We start from the raw sequence: 20604 nt of genomic DNA, 5'->3' as shown, positions 1-20604 counted from the left end.
GTATGGCAGGACTACATCAGAGAGATAGGTAGGAGCAAGCCCATGTAATGCTTTGTAGGTTAGCAGTAAAACCTTGAAATCAGCCATAGCCCAGGAAACCAGTGTAGAGGGGCTAGCGCTGGAGTAATATGATCAAAATGTTTTGTTCTAGTCAAGATTCTTGATTATTGAGGTGGCAGGTAGCCTAGTGGTTAAAGTGCTGGACTAGTAACCAAAAGGTTGCAAGATCGAATCCCCGAGCTGACAAGGTAAAAAACTGTTGTTCTGCCCCTGATCAAGGCATTTAACCCACTGTTCCTAGGCTGTAATTGAACACAAGAATTTGTTCTTAACTGACTTGCCTAGTTAAATAAAGGTAAAATAAAAAATGCCAGCAGCTGTGTTTTGGACTAACTGAAGTTTATTTAGTGCTTTATCCGGGTAGTCGGAAAGTAGAGCAGTAGTCTAATCTAGAAGTGACAAAAGCATACATTAACTTTTCTGCATCATTTTAGGACAGAAAGTTTCAGATTTTTGCAATGTTACGTAAATGGAAAAAATCTGTCCTTAGAATGACAATCGCAGAGAAAGGGACAAGGCAACAATTCTTACAATTCCAACTATTGAATCGTGCAAGATACTGTTCTTAATTATACAACTGCCTTTTTTGCCAAAGCTGAGATGTAAATTTTTTTTTTTTCGTTATAAATTTAAGGGATATTTTGATCTGTTGTGTCAGCCGAGATGCATTATTGACTGGGGGATATACAATGCTGTAAATTGTAAACTGATGGTAAATTGCTCTTGCGTTATTATGGGAGATTGGTTAACATTTGTGTTGACAGGATCGGAAAGGGTGATATGATGACATGCTGGATTTGGAGTGTGAGGGAGAAGTTATGGTTAGACTTGCACTGTTGAATAGCATCATTCTATTCTAATCTGAGTAGCCTACATATGTTTTCATTAATCCAAGACACAGGACCAATCCCTCTGTGTAATTGTATAAATCCTCTGTGAAAAAATACACATAGGCTACCTAGCGCAAGAATGAACTGTTAAGGAGTGTAGCCTACCCTTCCCAGTGGGCAAAACCTGATTTGAATTATGAAGTATTAGCTCGAACATCCCCCCCAAAATTTACTGACCAGAATATGATTTACACTACATGACCAAATGTATGTGGACACCTGCTCTTCAAACATCGCATTCCAAAATCATGGCCATTAATATGTAGTTGGTCCCCCCTTTGCTGCTATAACAGCCTTCACTCTTCTGGGAAGGCTTTTCACTAGATGTTGGAACATTGCTGTGGGGACTTGCTTCCATTCAGCCACAAGAGCATTAGTGAGGTCGGGCACCGATGTTGGGCGATTAGGCCTGGCTCGCAGTCGGCATTCTAATTAATCCCAAAGGTATTCAATGGGGTTCAGATCAGGGCTCTGTATAGGCCAGTCAAGTTCTTCCACACCAATCTCGACAAACCATTTCTGTATGGACCTCGTTTTGTGCACGGGGGCATTGTCATGCTGAAACAGGAAAGGGCCTTCCCCAAACTGTTGCCACAAAGTTGGAAGCACAGAATTGCCTACAATGTCATTGTATGCTGTAGCATTACGATTTCCCTTCACTGGAAATAAGGGGCCTAGCCCGAACCATGAAAAACAGCCCCAAACCATTATTCCTCCTCCACCAAACTTTACAGTTGTCACTATGCATTTGGGCAGGTAGCGTTCTCCTGGCATCCGCCAAACACAGATTTGACCGTCGGACTGACAGATGTTGAAGCTTGTTTCATCACTCCAGAGAACGTGTTTCCACTCCAGCCGACGCTTGGCATTGCATATTGTGATCTTAGGCTTGTGTGCGGATGCTCGGCCATGGAAACCCATTTCAAGAAGCTCTCAACGAACAGTTGTTGTTCTGACTTTGTTCTGACTTTGTTTCCAGAGACAATTTGGAACTCAGTAGTGAGTGTTGCAACCGAGGACAGGTGATTGTTACGCACTACGCGCTTCAGGACTCGGATGTCCTGTCAGCAACAGGTGTGGCTGAAATAGGGTTTCCACATACTTTTGTATATATAGGTATTTTTCTGACCACCATACAACCAGCTGGTCATAATTCTGACCACTATATTATGTGCTATATTTTGTAGTCTACTGGCCATAGGGATAACGTCAGAGCTTGGACGTCCCAAGGATCCCTTTTAGACTTTTCAAACAATCAAGTCCAGACAAGGAAACTATTCGACACACCCTGCCTTTCAGCAACCACCAGCTAAGCGAGCAAATCGTATATTGCCATTAGTTCACAGACAAACAACCACTGCAGGCAGTCCTAATGGTAAGCGGTGGAGCGCTGCTCTCACTTGAAGCGACTCATGTCATTTTCAATATTGGAACTATTATGGTTATACATTTTAAGTGATGTTATACATTTAAGTCATGTTAAGTGATACCGTCAGTGGTGTCAGCCGATATGTATTATTTGTTGGGGGATATACAATGCTGTAAATTGTAAACTGATGGTAAATTGCTCAAGTTATTATGGGAGATAGCCTGACGTTGGTTAACATTTGTGTTGACAGGATCTGAAAGGGCGGTATGATGCTATGGTGGATTTGGAGTGTGAGGGAGAAGTTATGGTGAGACTTGCACTGTTGAATAGCATCATTCTATTCTAATCTGAGTAGACTACATATGTTTTCTTTAATCCAAGAGCAAGGACCAATCCTTCTGTGTAATTTTATAAATCCTCTGCGAATGAATGCATATAGGCTACCTAGCCCAAGAATGTACTGTTAAGGAGTGTAGCCTACCCTTCCCAGTGGGCAAAACCTGACTGAATTATGACATATTATTCTTGTCACAAACTGGTTGAAAATATATACTGTATATATATATATATTTTTTTTACAGTTGGTCATAATTGTGACCTCTATTTGACCGGCTAGTAATAATTCTGACCACTATATTATGTGTTATATTATGTAGCCTAATGTTCATAGTTAAGACCTCATCATAACCTGGTAATGACCACCAGAGAATAGAGTTGGATATTGAAAATATAATTCATTACACTTCTATTTGTTTCTATAGTCACCAATTAAAGTTTAAATCCGCAACATATTCTTACATTTAAAATAGATTAAGCAATGGCAAAAACAAATCTACATCAAACATTGTAGCACATCTGCATACAGTAATTGTTTCATAATTCACCCACATACATTACATACGTAGAAATACTGGAACACAGAGTATATAAAGGCTGATTGTTTTATTTGATTAATGATTAATAAGAGTGGTGTGATGGGGTAGATCCTCATCGAGGACCTCTGAGCACAGAAGGCGATCTGGAGCGTTGTGGCCCTCTCGAAGAGTTGTGTGATACAACTTTATCATTCCTGAAGACATTTTTTTTGGACTCCGCTAAATTAAAGTATTTCCATGGTACTAGTTGAAGAAGTTGAACAAGCTTGTGGCAGTTATAACTTAGCGATGTCTTCATAAAATAGCAACTGTTTTATGCCTCCTTCCATCCTCCTCCACCACGGCAGTCAGGGGCATATTTTAGGACTTTCCAGAGGGCCCACAACTCATTAACCTCCTAAGTTTCCTGACTTTTCGTGACACTTCAGCATAAAAGAGAAGAAAATAAAATAGCGAATGGCATATTGTGGGCATGCAGGACACAACAGAACAGTAACGCACAGTATAATATCTTTAAAAAGTCTGAATCTACAAAAAATGTCTCATTGTCTATGTCAAATGTCTCAACTGCTCACATTTACTTACTACAATGGAGCACACACAAGTGGTAGCAAAGGCATGTTTGCTCCTCTGTCCCTTCATATTGAAGTGGGACATTAATTCATTGGTCATCAATCTGAAACATTTTAAGAAAGAGTAAATCAATATTAGACAGTAGTTGGATAATTATTATTTTGAACTAATCTCTAAATTGTAATATTTTGCTTACTCTTAATACATGTTGTAATATTCAAACAACTTTTTATAAAACACACCGCTCGGTATTCTTGAGGACATTGTCCGGGACAGAGGTTCCCCAAATTGAGGACAGCTTGGCAGTCTTAAAGGGATACTTCGGGATTTTGGCAATGAGGCCCGTTATCTACTTCCCCGGAGTTAAATTAACTATTGGATACCACTTTTATGTCTCTGTGTCCAGTATGAAGGATGTTAAGAACTAGTTTCCTGAGCCAATGCTTATTAGCGTTACCGCAATGCAAGCAGATATCCATAGACTTCCAGTCATTGAGCTATCGCTAGTCTGACTCTGGAGAAGTAGATAAAGGGAGTATCATTTAAAAAAAGGTAGAGAGGCAATAAAGAGACAATAAAATACTATATTTTTCAACTGTTATGTGACTGTCAAATCATTCCTGCAACAAACATTGTCAGGGAGAATGAGCAAGAGAAAAATGGGAGAAACTTTACATGACTCACCAAGGGAGGTGTCTTTTGAATCAGGACACAAGGGTTTTGTACCTGAAAAAAAAAGGCGAGTTAAAATAAAATCCTATTTGCTTTACAGACTTATATTATTAGAAGCAATGCTGTTTAAGTTGGATCTACATACACTACACTCTTAGAAAAAAATAGTTCTTTGGCTGTCCCCATAGGAGAACCCTTTTTGGTTCCGCACATAACTATTTTTAGTTCCAGGTAGAACCCTTTTGGGTTCCATGTTGAACTTTCTGTGGAAAGGGTTCTACATGGAACCCAAAAGAGTACTACCTGGAACCAAAAGGGTTCTACGTGGAACGAAAAATAGTTATTCAAAGGGTTCTCCTACAGGGACAGCTGATGAACCCTTTTAGGTTCTAGCAAGCATCTTTATTTTTTTGTATAAGATCAGGCAATCATGGGCAGCTGGATAGCATGTCTCTTGGGAAATCCAATCTCAGTGAGACCTGATGCAGAGAAAAAACGTTCATGATCATCAGCATAGCTAGTACAAGCCTACTGTAGTTCTTACAAAGCTGGTTAGTAGGAATCTATACACATTGAATATCAGAGTATCAAACAGAAAAAAAAGAAAAAAATTGCACAAAAAACTTACTGTCAATGACTATGGATTTAAGGAGTAGTGGTGCTGCTCTCTCCTTTCCCTAGGATGTGGCAGAATAGGTCACTGGTAACGGAGTGGGCCATGCATTAGGTCATTGACGTGTTTCAGGAACTGTAAAGACCAAGAGGAATCACGATTAACCATTACCTAAGGCCTTCACTAAGTTAGAATTAGCCTAGCAAGTTCATTGACTATGTTGCCCCTCAGCAGTCTGGCAGACATGGAGACAGAGAGAGACAGAGACATAGAGAGAGAGCAAAACATAGGCTATTTACATTTCTTAGTCAGCCAGCTGGATAACTTCTGTACTCCTTCCCTTTGTTCCCTCCTCCATCCTGGCATCCAAGCTAGAAGATTCCTGCAAAAAAAGTAACGTTGGAATGAGTGTTGAGGGGGAGCAGGGATAGGCAAACTGTATCCTATTGTGTATTCATCAGGAACTGATTTTCTTATTTACAATGACGGCCTACCCCGGCCAAACCTGGACGACGCTGGGCCAATTGTGTGCCGCCCTATGGGACTCCCAATCACAGCCGGATGTGATACAGCCTGATATGCATACCTCCTTATTTTGCTACTAAAATTCAAATAAAATTACTGCACGTATTATGTTAATTGATTAAAAGCTTTAAGGGAAAATATAAGTCATATTTTCAGGGTCAAATTCAGGTGCAATAATTTTTGACTGATTATTTATGGAAATAAATGTGTTTAAAAATAGGGTTGTGTAAATCCTGGAGGATTGTAGTAGGATATTGAAAGACAAAAGACAGGCCTACGTGTTATTTGTTAAATTCTGAAAAAAATGTAGTTAGTCATATTAGAACATCAAAACAGTATTCAGTGGAACAGAAGAAAATATGCAGCACAATAAACAGTACAATTAGCTAACACAAAATATGACCATTAGAAGCCAACACACAGTAAGCTACCAGATATCATTAATTAAACAACCATTATTTAATTGTACTGCAGTTACTGTATTTTAATGGCAATACATTTTTTGTAAGGGTATCCTGTGTTATTGTACATGTTTATCTTACATGCTGGTACCTAGAACAAATGTTATGGAAGTGAATGTGCACTTTTCAACTGGATGGACTGCAAACTACAAAAAACACTGCCATAGCCTGTAGTAAAAGCAAAAGTATTTATAGCATCAGAGATTCTCTAAATTAGGGACCATCTCTGATAGCTATAGGACCATAGAGACTGTCACAAATGTTTGCTTTTAATGACCTATCAAATTCGATGAATTGGAGGTGAAATATCACATTTCTTAGATTAAAAAATCTATATATATTTCATCACCGGGTGAGTAAAAACCTCAAATGGCCCAACTCCTGAAGAAATGAATCTGTCTGGATAAGCTGAAGTGGACTCGGCCCGAATTCCATTATCAAATAAAATTTTGCGCCGAATACAACAGGTCTAGACCTTAGTGTGAAATGCTTACATACAAGCCATTAACCAACAATGCAGTTAAGAAAAATAAGAGTTAAGAAAATATTTACTGAATAAACTAAAGTATAGCACAAATAAGTCACACAATAAAATAAGAATAACGAGGCTATATACAGGGGGTACCGTCAATGTGCGGCGGCACCAGTTAGACAATGTAATATGTACATGTAGTTAGGGGTAAAGTGACTATGCATAGATAATAAATAGCGAGTAGCAGCAGCGTTAAAAAAAGGGGGTGTCAATACAAATAGTCTGGGTAGCCATTTGATGAACTGTTCAGCAATGTTATGGCTTGGGGTAGAAGCTGTTAAGGAGCCTTTTGGACCTAGACTTGGCGCTCCGGTACTGCTTGCCGTGCGGTAGCAGAGAGAACAGTCTATGATTAGGGTGGCTGGAGTCCTTGACCATTTTTAGGGCCCTCCTCTGACAACGCCTGGTATAGAGGTCCTGGATGGCAGGAAGCTTAGCCCCAGTGATGTACTGGGCCATACGCACTACCCTCTGTAGCGCCTTGCGATCGGATCCCGAGCAGTTGCCATACCAGGCAGTGATGCAACCAGTCAGGATGCTCTCGATGGTGCATTTGTAGAACCTTTGTGGATCTGAGGACCCACGCCAAATCCTTTCAGCCTCCAAGGGGGAATAGGCATTGTTGTGCCCTCTTCACGACTGTCTTGGTGTGTTTGGACCATGATAGTTTGTTGGTGATGTGGACACCAAGGAACTTGAAGCTCTCAAACTGCTCCACTATAGCCCCATTGATGTGAATGGGGGCGTGCTTGGCCCTCCTTCTCCTGTAGTCCACGATCATCTCCTTTGTCTTGATCACGTTGAGGGAGAAGTTGTTGTCCTGGCACCACACGGCCAGGTCTCTGACCTCCTCCCGATAGGCTGTCTCATCGTTGTCGGTGATCAGGCCTACCACCGTTGTGTCATCGGCAAACTTAAGAATGGGGTTGGAGTCGTGCTTGGCCTCGCAGTCGTGGGTGAACTGGGAGTATAGGAGGGGACTAAGCATGCACCCTTAAAGGGCCTCCGTGTTGAGGATCAGCGTGGCAAATGTGTTGCTGCCTACCCTTACCAGATGCGAGCGGCCCGTCAGGAAGTCCAGGATCCAGCTGCAGAGAGAGGTATTTAGTCCCAAGGTCCTTAGCTTAGTGATGAGCTTTGAGGGCAGTATGGTGTTGAACGCTGAGCTGTAGTCAATGAACAACATTCTCACATAGGTGCTCCTTTTGTCCAGGTGGGAAAGGGTAATGTGCAGTGCAATAGAGATTGCATAATCTGTGGATCTGTTGGGGTGGTATGCAAATTGGGGTGGGTCTAGGGTTTCTGGAATGATGGTGTTGATGTGAGACATGACCAGCCTTTCAAAACACTTCATGGCTACAGACATAAGTACTACTGGTCGGTAGTCCTTTAGGCAGGTTAACCTTGGCGTTCTTTGGCACAGAGACTATGGTGGTCTGCTTGAAACATGTAGGTATTACAGAGTCGGTCAGGGACAGGTTGAAAATGTCAGTGAAGACACTTGTCAGTTGGTCAGCGCATGCTCTGAGTACACGTCCTGGTAATCCGTCTGGCCCTGCGGCCTTGTGAGTGTTGACCTTTTTTAAAGGTCTTACTCATATCGGCTACAGAAAGCGTGATCACACTGTCGTCCGAGATAGCTGGTGCTCTCATGAATGCTTCAGTGTTGCTTGCCTCGAAGTGTGCATAGAAGTCATTTAGCTCGTCTGGTAGGCTCGTGTCACTGGGCAGCTCGCGGCTGGGCTTCCGGAGTCCAGAGTAATTTGATTCTGCCGGACTCGGGAAGCGCTTGGCCCGCATGAAGCCATCTGAGTCCGAGTCCATGCCAAGTCCCAGAGTCTCAAACAGAATAGGCCCGAGCCCAGAGTGTTGACTGGGTACAGTATTCCATAAGACCCTAACCCGCTTTGGTGCGCTCTGCTAAGCTGAATCATGCAAACCCTGCTAAAAAAGATTGAAAAAGATTGGTTCTAGTGTATTATATGCAATGGGTGCATGGCCCACAAATACCATGCTCTTAGATTGGTGTCTATTAAGTGAGTAACATTTAGATCAGGGATGGGTAAGTTTGATGGGGGTACGGGCCACAAAAAATATGAAGTCATACCCACATCTATATCCCCCATATTGCAAGCAAATCATATCTTAGTGGCCCTCTTGACAGCAGAGATAAATGTTTTATGTTTTAGAGTTCATTTCATGCAAATCTAATTTTGCCATGGGTTGTAGAGCAAATGTTGCAGTTTTAAAGCAAGTTTGTTGCAATTATACAAATTTTGCCATGGGGCGGAGAGAAGATTTTGTAATTTTATGACAATGCAGTTCTACTCATTTTGGCATGAGGCAGAGATGAGAATTAGCTGTCTTACTGCTAATGTCCTGCAATTCTACACATTTTTTCCATAGGGTGGAGAGAAATGTTTTCAGTTTTTAATATCTGAGGGACACTAACAAAATCAATGAGATCCCCCTGTAATTTGATCATGATAACGAGTTTAGATAGCTGGCCACTAAACTAATTTAGCAATCCCAACAACAAAATCGCTGACATGGGCTAATTGACTGACTATCAGTAACTGACATAAGAGTAAAACTGCAGATGCACAACCAAATTTTGAAATTGCACGATGTTAGTCTACTATTTTAACTTGCAACAGTAAGTTGAGACCCCGACTAAGTTCCTAAAAATTTCTCAGAGGGACTTCATCGCGGGCCACCAGTTGCCCATCCCTGATTTAGATAACTGGTCAGTAGTTCAAGCAGATTTAAACCAAAAACCAGATATCAACCAAAAAGACGTCATGAAAAAGACATCTTGATCTGGTTACAAGACATCCAGACCAGATATCAACCAGTAAACGACATCTTTATCATGTCCAAGGACCTTACATACTATTTTCAAAGGCAAACTGGCTCTGGTAGCCAAAATAGCCAAATACTCCATCTAAGCATGAATCAATTCTCAATAGCAGTACGGTTCTAGAAACATAAAACCCTCTACATTCATATCACATTAAAATAGTTTCACAAATGCAAAATATACAGTTGCATTCAACAGTGTTTTTCATTTACAACCAGGGGTGAAAGTAGAAACGGTACAGAACCTGTGCACCAAAAATGGATGGGCCTTATCATAGAACTACATATAGAATCCCTATTAATTCAATAGGATCTTTGTGTGCCTAGTCATAAAGATGTCATTTAGCTTTTAAAATGTATTACCTTTTATTGTAGCATAAACAAACCTAGTCATGTTTTCATCTGATTGTCGAACAATCACTTCAAATGGCTCCTTTATTAGGCTACCCTCGCACGTTCATCCACTCGCAACATATTTCCAGTCTTCAAACAGTGGTGAACGGAAAGAGACATCTGTTACTCAAAACACCACAAAGTGTCATGACATTTGGCGATTGTCATTAGGCCAGAATTTATGCTTCCACTGCGGTCTGCGCGAGTTTCTGTGGCAGCCACTCATCTAGGCCTTGGCAAAATCTCAGTGTTCTCCTCGAACCACATCACATTTTGGAGCGTAGGCTACAGCATCCGTTTAAGTCCATTCGTACATTTTTCATGCCTCCGACATGCGGTAGTCGAGTCCCAAGGAGAACGGGTCAAGTCGAGTCAGTCGTGCATACTAAGAGCAAGTCGAGTTGAGTCACAAGTTTAAGTCTAATCTCAAGTCAAGTAAAAAAAAAAAAGAATGTCAGAGACATAGGACACAAACACACGGAACGCCAACATAACCCAGGAAATATGAACATGGTGAAGCTGATGTGGAACGGCGCTGCGTCTCTTGCATCTTCTGACGTCTGGCATCAATGAGCTGGTCACACTGGCGCCGCAGAACCTCATTCAGGCCCTTCTGGTGTACTATCTGTTGCATGACGATCTCTGAGATGATAAACAGTTCATCAGCATTTCACTCTGATTTCATCTTCATTCACGGTGTGTACTGTTTTCCCATGGTGAGCTCTGCTCACTTTTGCAAAGTGATTCCATCTTCCATATTTAGTACACTGTTTACCTTTTAGCTGGGCAATTTTCCTCTTCACCATGCACTTTGTATCCACAATATCCACGTGGTTTGGGGCGTTTTGAGTCTGTGTTGCTCTGTTTTGGAGTTCTGTCCCTTCTGAAGCACGCTCTCTGGAGGTGTGATTTTAGGTCTGCCTGACTGCTTGCACAGCTTGTTCACGTGATGCACTCGTGCTGCCGCCTGAAATGTTTTTTTTATCTGAGCTAGCTCGTGAGATCTGGCTATGTCAATAGCTTTGTCCAGTATTAGCTCAGACCCATCATTCAAAAATGTATCTCACGCGCGGTGATTGTATTCCAAATACAATATGGTCCCTGACCATCTCATCCTTGTTTGCATAATCAGTCTTTCACATGGAGATGCAACTCAGTCACAAACTCAAAATGATTTGCAAGCTCTCTGTACTTCCTCATGGAATTTTCACCTAGCGAAAATCATGGCCCAAGTGATGTCACTGAGTACTGCCCCTATATATAGGACCTTCCACCCCCACCTGGGATATGGATGCCTGATGAAGATCTAAGGGTCGACACGTTGTTATAAATAAATATCACCTGGGAGGATGAGCAGCAGTGTGCGGCGTTTTCCGTTCTGTTGTCCATGAGTTTGCCTACAGCTCCAGCACCTGCGGAAAGTACCTGGATGTGCGTATGTTCTTCAGCGTTTGGCTTTGAGACAGCTGTCACCTAATTGGGATTTTGGACAATATCTAGGAGATGCACTGAGAGATTACCTTGTAAGTAGGACTCTGCTTTGAAGCGACGCAGCACAAGATTCTAGCAGAAAAGGATCTAACATTCAAAAAGGCATGTGAGATGGTTTTGTCAATGAAGTTAAGTCCCTGGTGTTCTGGGAAGCTTTCAGGGAAAACAAAAGAGGCTCAGTCAGTAAATGCAGTGAACAAAAATGCAAAAATAAAATCCTATGCGAGTAAAAGGACACTGGTGAGGAACAGTGTCAGAAAAATGACAAGGCAAGTGAATGCATGTCAGCAACCGTGCTACAGGTGCAGAGAAAACATTCTGCTGGTGATTGCAGATTGAACAATTTGAAATGTCTGTTCTAAAGTTGGACACATAGCATGTGCATGTAGGAACCGCAGAGCGGGACAGATACAGTATGTTGAAACTACTGAGGAAAATGACAAGAAAACGAGGATGATTCAGAGCTGTTTGGGGTGTATACAGTTTACACTACCTCCAATGGGAAAAAGGGCATTACATTGAATGTCACTTTGTATGGAAAAGTCTTGGATATGCAGTTAGACACAAGGGCCGCTGTCTCTCGGGTCTCAGAAGTGTGTTACCAGGATGCTCTGTCTCACCTCCCGTTAAAGAATATGCAGTTACAAGGGATTATCTACTCAGGTGAGAAAACCCCTTCGCTAGGGTAAGTATATACATCAACATCATCATCGCAGACACCCTGGATCTACTCCACCCCAACAGATCTACAGATGACGCAATCTCTATTGCGCTCCACACTGCCCTTTCCCACCTGGACAAAAGGAACACCTACGTGAGAATGCTATTCATTGACTACAGCTCAGCATTCAACACCATACTGCCCTCCAAGCTCATTACTAAGCTAAGGACCCTGGAATTAAACAACTCCCTCTGCAACTGGATCCTGGACTTCCAGACGGACCGCCCCCCAGTAGGCAACAATACATCCGCCACATTGACCGTCAACACGGGGGGGCCCTTAGGGGTGCGTGCTTAGTCCCCTCCTGTACTCCCTGTTCACCCACGACTATGTGGCCGCGCACAACTCCAACACCATCATTAAGTTTGCAGATGACACAATGGGGATAGTCCTGATCACAGACGATGATGAGACAGCCTACAGGGAGGCGGTCAGAGACCTGGCAGTGTGGTGCCAGTACAACAACCTCTGCCTCAACATCAGAAAGATAAAGGAGTTTATCGTGGACTACAGGAAATGAAGGGCTGTAGTGGTGCTGGTCGAAAGCTTCAAGATCCTTGGTGTCTACATCACTAAGGTCCTATCATGGTCCAAACACACCAAGACAGTTGTGAAGAGGGCACTACAACACCTCTTCCCCCTCAGGAGGCTGAAAAGATTTGGCATGGGCCCTCAAATCCTAAAAAAGTTTTGTAGCTGCACCATTGAGAGCATCTTGACTGGCTGCCTCACCGCTTGGTATGGCAAATCAAATCAAATGTATTTATATAGCCCTTCTTACATCAGCTGATATCTCAAAGTGCTGTACAGAAACCCAGCCTAAAACCCCAAACAGCAAGCAATGCAGGTGTAGAAACACGGTGGCTAGGAAAAACTCCCTAGAAAGGCCAAAACCTAGGAAGAAACCTAGAGAGGAACCAGGCTATGAGGGGTGGCCAGTCCTCTTCTGGCTGTGCCGGGTGGAGATTATAACAATACATGGCCAAGATGTTCAAATGTTCATAAATGACCAGCATGGTCAAATAATAATAATCATAGTAGTTGTCGAGGGTGTAACAAGTCAGCAACTCAAGAGTAAGTGTCAGTTGGCTTTTTCATAGCCGATCTTTGAGAGTATCTCTACCGCTCCTGCTGTCTCTAGAAAGTTGAAAACAGCAGGTCTGGGACAGGTAGCACGTCCGGTGAACAGGTCAGGGTTCCAGCAGGTCTGGGACAGCAGGTCTGGGACAGGTAGCACGTCTGTGGCAACTGCTTGATATCTGACCGCAAGGCGCTACAGAGGGTAGTGCGCATGGCCCAGTACATCACTGGGTCCTCCCACCGAGGACCTCTATAACATGCAGTGTCAGAGGAAGGCCCTAAAAATCCACACAACGCATGGCAAGTGGTACCAGGGAGAGCCAAGTCTGGGACCAAAAGGCTCCTGAACAGCTTCTACCCCCAAGCCATAAGACTGCTGAACAGTTAATCACATGGCTACCCAGAGTATTTTCATTGACCATTTTTTGAACTAGTTCTCTGCACACTCACTGGACTCTACCCCACATACTACACTGAAACTCCAACACACACACACACACACATATTGACACCACACACATACTTTTTCACTCTTCACACAATGTGCTACTGTTTATTATTTCTCCTGATTGCCTAAGTCACTTCTACCCCTACTTACATCTACATTATCTCAATCACCTCAACTACCTCGTACCCCCAGCACATTGACTCGGTACCGGTACTCCTTGTATATCGTTTTGTAATTTTGTGTTACTATTTCCTTTATTTTTCTGTGCAAAGTTTCGTACTTTTTAACTCTGCATTGTTGGAAAGGGCTCGTAAGTTAGCATTTCACGGTAAAGTCTACACCTGTTGTATTTGGTGCATGTGAAAAATTAAATATTTTATTTCAAGTGCCAGTGCAAAAGGGCAAAATCTCATCAAAGTAGGGCGATATAGCCTAAAAATCTCAATTTTCTTCAAATTTATGGGCGAATCACGATATACATCTCAATATTTAAAAAGTTTCTCTAAATAATCTTTCTTACACAATACACTTCATTTCAAACAATCAGGAATAATGTAATGAATTCAGGGATTGCAAAATTATACCTAGACTAAAATATACCTAGCCTTCAACCAGAAAACCCACAAATAATGACAGTATTTTATCAAAATAGTTTAACCTGCTTTAGTGCAATAATCACTGAAAATGTCCTTTTTGTTACATGCACAATGCACATCCACTAATGATGACAGTTTCTGGTAGCAGGCATTATATACAAATTATCACAGGTCTCATAAATAATCTCTCAAGCACAAGCCCACAGCTAGTGATTAGCCAGCTAATCTTTATATTTAAAGTCTAGCCAACAGTTCAACTGTTATGAATAGACCCTGCTGTCCATCGCCAACTGCTTGAACAACATAGCCTGTTCACTTTGTTTAGATGTTGAAATCAAGTGCCCTGCCTGGAAAACAATATGCTTATTTCTCAGATTGAGAATGAGTTGCCAATTCCTTATACAAAATGCATATTTTTTATTGCACATACTAGACAGCTCGCATATAAGTCTGTCGCTAAAATACTGTCGCACCACTTCACCCTTGGAGAATTCACATTTGTTTCACTGAAAAGGACAAGTACTTTTTAGTGATCATCAACAGCTATTCAAAGTGGTTGGAAGTTAATCACATGACTTCAATGACATCAGCAAACCTCATCGAAAAGCTACGAAGGCTGTTCGCATCCTACAGATTGTGCGAAAAAAAATCGTCTCAGACAACGGACCCCAGCTGGTCTCTTCCGATATGAAACAACTCCTGAAAAACAATGGAATCAAGCAGACCCTTCTTCCCGCCTCGAACAGCCAGTACTTAATTTGTGCCGGTGTAACGCTGAGAGTCAGGTGCAGAAGGTGAGTTTAATGATAAGACTAAGGCAGGTTCGCAAAACAGGAGACGTGTACTGAACGTGACCAAAACGACCTGATTACTGAGGGCTAAATAAAGGGAGAGTAATCAAGGTGATGATGAGGTCCAGGTGTGCGTAATGATGGTTGCCAGGACCAGTGGTTAGTAGACCTGCGACGTCGAGCGCTGGATCCACCTCTGCTTTTTGGGACCTATTTGGCCGGATCCGGTACCTCTCAAGGCATGATTTTTTTTGTTTCACTTTTTGCAATGTAAAAATTCCTGATATTGTTGTGTTGAGTCGGGTTGGCCAGGGCTTAAAGTTTGAGCAACATTGTAGCCTATGTTTGAGACCAACATGTGGCCGTGTGAGAAGCAGGCCTGTGTCTCTCACAGACCTGGAACGCGATTCACTTTCTATGATCTCTCTGTTCTGATAGACATGAATGAGCTTGAAACTCTCATCTCTCCAGCTTTGCACTTCATAATTTATTTCCTTATAGAATCATAGCTGCGCAAAGGGTTCAGGGGGGCGCAGCTATGATTCTGCTATGATGTCTGTTCAGAAAGAAATTAAATCATTCAGAGTAGCCTACAACACCATGAGAAAGCATATCATTTAACCAAAATATTTGATCAACTTCTAAATAGGCTTTTTGTTTTACAAAGTAAAACAAGAGAGAGAGAGGCTTATGGCACTAGGCCATCACCAGCCAGTGAGCTGCACATCATTGGGTGAGTCAGTGAAACTGAAAAGTTTTTTTAAGACTATCATTTCCTCCTCATAGTGTAGCCTACAATATGTGTCTCCATACGCCTAGGCCTAGGCAATTGATGGATTCAAGACAAGGTTGTTTTCATTGATCTCAGATTCTCAGTTTGTCAATGTAAAAGTAGCCTGTCATTTTGAATTCTGAGTTGGATGACCGTTCAAAACAAATTTTCCCAGTTGGAGCTCATTTTTTCCCCCGACTTCCCAGTTGTCTTGAACTCACTGACGTCGGAAGTCGGAGATTTACCAGTTCCGAGTTCCCATGTTTTAAACACGGCATTAAAAAGATTATGCCGAAGTCTTCAGTCATGTAAAATGATGTAGATTTGCATGAAATGCGTTTATAAAAGGCCACATTTTCCCCAGACTCTAGGCCACTAAAAATGTTATCCATGTGTTATACTACTGCTCTATGCCACTATGCAAATACGATGATATGCATGCAATGCTTTACTATAAAAATGTGTTTTTTTTTTTTTTTTACCTCAGAGCTCCCTAGGTCAGTGTTTACAATGCAGTGAGCCTTTAAAGATTCACTGGACATCTGAGAGGCAGTGCTGATGTTCAGCAGAACTCCATGTTTGGTTTTCACCTGGTTGAGTGTTTCAAATCTCTCATCCATGGACGTCACAGAAGAGTCGACCACAATGTTGAAGTAGTTGACTTCAAGGTTTTTCAGTGCATCAGTCACTGGTTCATCAGGAGCCTCATATCTGAAATGCCTCTTGCTGTTTCTCAGTCTCTTCTCTTACAGAACCACCTACACATTAATTAATTCACAAATACTTTTGGCTGTTGTCTGGGCCTCAGAGAATTCCATTTTCTGGTATGTACTGAGGGAGGCCTTTGCATATCCAAATGCATTGAGGCGGATTGGAGGAACTTGTTCACCTTGTTTGTCATTGTCAGTATCACACAGCAAATCAAGAAGCGGTAGAACCCAACTCCCTCCGCAAGTGCTTGTGCCTCCACTTTGGCCACAGGATCCATGATCGTCTGTCTGTCTTCCAGTAATGCCTCCCGAACTTCAGAAGCCTGATACCTGATTGCATGAACACTTTGGAGCCTACTTTCCCATCTTGTGTCACTCCATGACTTCACGGTTATGTTCACATGTTTCTTCAAAACACTCCATCTTTGTGTGCCAGCTGAAAGAAGGTGAAGAGCTTTTTTTATTCACGCCTTCCTTTATTATTTTGTATTTTTTTGTAGTAAAGAGCTTACTGCAAAAACAATACACAGCGTTGTTTTTGAGTATGAAAGCCAGCTCCTGGTAATCTTTTCTCCATTTGACAGCTGTCTCTGTAATAAGCCTGAATGGAAACCTCTTCTAGACTTGTCTTTAGGGGAAGAATAATCCAGTCCTGGTTTGAATGAACCTCTGCGTACTAACTCAGTCCTCATAAAGTCTGTTAAAGCCTGGGGGCCAATCTGCTAGGTCATTTGGTGGAGCAGCAACTGTTCTACTAGGGTCTGTGCTGCTTGTATCTGATGCTGGCTGTACACCTCTGGTTGTGCTAGTACTGGCTGAGGCTGCCTGTACTTCACCTAGGTCTGTGTTAGTACTTGCTGAAGCCAGCTGTACTGGGTCTGTGTTAGTACTTGCTGAAGCCAGCTGTACTGGGTCTGTGTTAGTACTTGCTGAAGCCAGCTGTACTGGGTCTGTGTTAGTACTTGCTGAAGCCAGCTGTACTGGGTCTGTGTTAGTACTTGCTGAAGCCAGCTGTACTGGGTCTGTGTTAGTACTTGCTGAAGCCAGCTGTACTGGGTCTGTGTTAGTACTTGCTGAAGCCAGCTGTACTGGGTCTGTGTTAGTACTTGCTGAAGCTGCCTGTACTGGGTCTGTGTTAGTACTTGCTGAAGCTGCCTGTACTGGGTCTGTGTTAGTATTTGCTGAAGCCGGCTGTACTGGGTCTGTGTTAGTACTGGCTGAGGCTGGATATGGATCAACTGAGTCTATGCTTGTACTGGCTGATGATCCACCATCTCCTCTACTGACAAATTTAAGCCTAGCACTTGTAAATTATAGCTGCATCAGGCCCATTCAAACTGGCTCCCCCAGATTTCAGTTTTATACATTTTCAAATATAAAATGCTATGGCTTGGCTGAATACTTTATGGTTATTATTTACTGAGAGATGTGCATCCATATTGCCCAGTATGCCCATCTAATCAACATTTTAAATTCAATATATAAATAGTCTGTCAATCCATTGCTTTCCATCTTATATTATTCCAGAGTTGTAACTAAACCTTGACTTAGAGACTAGATAATCATTGTCTTGTTTTAAATTATGTGCGCCTATGAGGAGTGCCGTCACGCCCATATATTGTCTGGACTGGTCCCCGCAGAGGTTGCTGCTGGAAAGCGCGAGTTTCATTTTGTGCATATGAACACATGTTCATGCGCAACGCGGTTATCTTTTCCGAGCTGCATTTTATAAACACCATTACCCGTTGGCGTTTATCAAAAGTAAAATAGTTGTATTTCACTCTCACTTTTGTCAGGCACAAAGTCACAGAACACAGCCCTGGAAGTGGCTGGCAAGCAAGACAGACAGACCAAGAGATGCACTGCCCAGCTAGGTTAGCAAGACAGACAGACTAGAGAGAGATGCACTGCAATCTAGCACATCAACTTATTAACGTTAGTGTCATTTGCTGACATCAAATCTATGAGTGGGGAGAACACAAGTTTACCTGATTGCTGTTCCCGTAATTCACTCTCATTGTGTTTTTTTTCTCTTTTCGTGACCAGAAGGATAGTTCTGCTTCATCCTCTCATCGAAGTTGTAAACATTGCCACCCACTTTGACACGAGGGGGAGGCGGGGCCCTTGCGTATTTTGCAGGGCCCTACACAACTTGCGTATAGGGCCTCTGCCCAACAGACAGCTCCAGTCCTGACCACTCGCTAATGTTCCCGGACAGCAACCTCAGCCTACATCAAGTTGCACAACCAGCACTGGAAACTTACCAGCTCCAGTAAACTCAAAGATTGCCACGAAAGCCTGCAGAGCGCAGGTACCCTGAAAGGACCTGTATGGTCCCTAAAAAACTTGACCCGTAAAGAAACAGAAACAAAAGAGTGCTCAGTTAAGAGACTTGAGTTCAAAGACTAAAAAAGAAAAAACTAGACTAAAAAGGTAAAAGGAGACATTCTTAGTTCAGTTGTTGAAGTTTATTGAAAAAAATTATAAAAAAGAAAAAATCAAAGCATAAAAAAAACTTAAAAAACCCCACCTCAAAAATGATTGCTTTTGCCTCAGAGGATGATGTCATGAACTGGCCAATCAGTGATCTACTGTCGTTGTAAAGACAGCCGTTGGGAGACGAGAAGCAAGTACAGGGAGTGAAGATTTAATGAAAAAAAGAAAGGAAACAAACCACGGACAGCGTCTGGACAAGGGAACTATAACAACATTAATGCTGACACGGGGATCAAGCTGAGGAATAGACAGATATAGAGGAGGCAATCAATAAAGTGATGGAGTCCAGGTGAGTACAATGAAGTGCTGATGCGTGTAACGATGGTGACAGGCGTGTGTAATGATGGGCCGTTGAGCGCCAGAGAGTGGGAGCAGGTGTGACAGTTGTTGGGGTACGCCCACACCATTCCAACACATAAAAGCTGCTATTCAACATACCTAATAAAATAAAAAAAAGTTGGAAGGAAAACTATTTCTCTTATTATAATGAATTATTGGTTTTATTTCATAGAAATCTGGAAGGACTGGACAGTAGGAGAAAAAGTGTAATAGATTGGTCTTTAATACCACTATTAAAAATTCCACACCAGCGTAGCCTGAAAATATTTTTGCTATCACAGATTGTTCTGGCAATTATCACATAGTACTTGAAGAAAGGAAAAACCGGCACTCACTGAAATATTCTTTGTTTTAATGTACTGTATATATTTATTTTTTTGTAGGACAAATGCAAAACAAATGGACCTCGTTTCGGTGGTAGCCTTCATCAGCATTCTCACATAGTAAATTCATTGGGAGGAAGGATGTTTGACATGCTTTTACATTTTTCTTCTTCATATATTCATTTATTCAACATAAAGAATATTAATACTGTATTAGTATCTCAAAAGCACCCCTTTAGACATATTGTTTGTGACAATATACTCTTCAAACATGTCAAATGTTCAGTGTGGGCTCTCTGGTACTTTTTAATGATATGACCCATTTTATACAGTACCTTCAGAAAGTATTCATACATTACATTTACATACCCCTTCACTTATTCCACAATTTGTTGTGTTACAGACCAAATTCAAAATGGATTTAATATTTTTTTTCTCACTCATCTACACACAATACACCATAATGACAAAGTGAGAAAAAAAATCAAAATGTTTGCAAATTTATTAAATGAAATACAGAAATATATAATTTACATAAGTCAATACTTTTTTAGAAGCACTTTTGGCGGCGATTACAGCTGTGACTCTTTTTGGGTAAGTCTCTATGAGCTTTGCACACTGGGATTGTACAATATTTGCCTTTTTTTTTTTTAGCTCTGTCAATTTGATCATTGCTAGATAGCCATTCTCAAGTCTTGCCAAAGATGTTCAAGCTGAATTTAAGTTCAAACTGTAATTAAGCCACTATTGAAAATTAAATACAAAAATATCTCATTTACATAACTATTTACACCCCTGAGTCAATACTTTGTAGAAGCACCTTTGGCGGCTATTACAGTTGTGAGTCTTTTTGGGTAAGTCTATGAGCTTTGCACACCTGGATTGTACAATATTTGCCCTTTTTTTATTTTTTATTCTTCAAGCTCTCTCAAATTGATTGTTGACCATTGCTAGACAGACATTCTCAAGTCTTAAGTTGAAACTGTAACTAAGCCACTCAGGAACATTCAATGTC

General features: G+C 41.7%; 1 protein-coding gene and 1 long non-coding RNA gene across 10 annotated transcripts in view; one reads left to right on the top strand and one right to left on the bottom strand.

The window, feature by feature from the left end:
* Positions 1-857: 857 nt before the first annotated feature.
* The window catches only part of LOC115169503 (uncharacterized), a 43957-nt gene continuing 24210 nt past the window's right edge, over positions 858-20604 (top strand). For 2 of the 8 annotated variants that reach the window (XM_029725187.1, XM_029725183.1), the window contains exons 1-2: positions 2115-2325; positions 2570-2626. In XM_029725187.1, the coding sequence (XP_029581047.1) occupies positions 2323-2325; positions 2570-2626 (60 nt within the window). In that variant the 5' untranslated portion in view covers positions 2115-2322. Of the gene's footprint in view, positions 882-2114; positions 2326-2569; positions 2627-14584; positions 14953-20604 lie in introns of those variants that run through there. The other 6 variants (XM_029725190.1, XM_029725182.1, XM_029725189.1 and 3 more) reach the window with 4 other exon arrangements.
* LOC115169504 (uncharacterized) lies at positions 3782-10706 on the bottom strand. Of its 2 annotated transcripts, none has more exons than XR_003870878.1 (5): positions 10598-10706; positions 5352-5434; positions 5068-5187; positions 4452-4493; positions 3782-3870 (listed from the first exon to the last, which is right to left on the bottom strand). It is a non-coding gene; the product is annotated as an uncharacterized LOC115169504 (long non-coding RNA). The 2 variants fall into 2 exon arrangements; XR_003870877.1 differs by lacking the exon at positions 10598-10706 and adding an exon at positions 9793-10592.

This window comes from Salmo trutta, chromosome 31 (genome assembly GCF_901001165.1).
Source record: "Salmo trutta chromosome 31, fSalTru1.1, whole genome shotgun sequence".
NCBI lineage: Eukaryota > Metazoa > Chordata > Actinopteri > Salmoniformes > Salmonidae > Salmo > Salmo trutta.
Note: the sequence above shows the minus strand (reverse complement) of the source record. Positions and strands in the feature narration are given on the sequence as shown.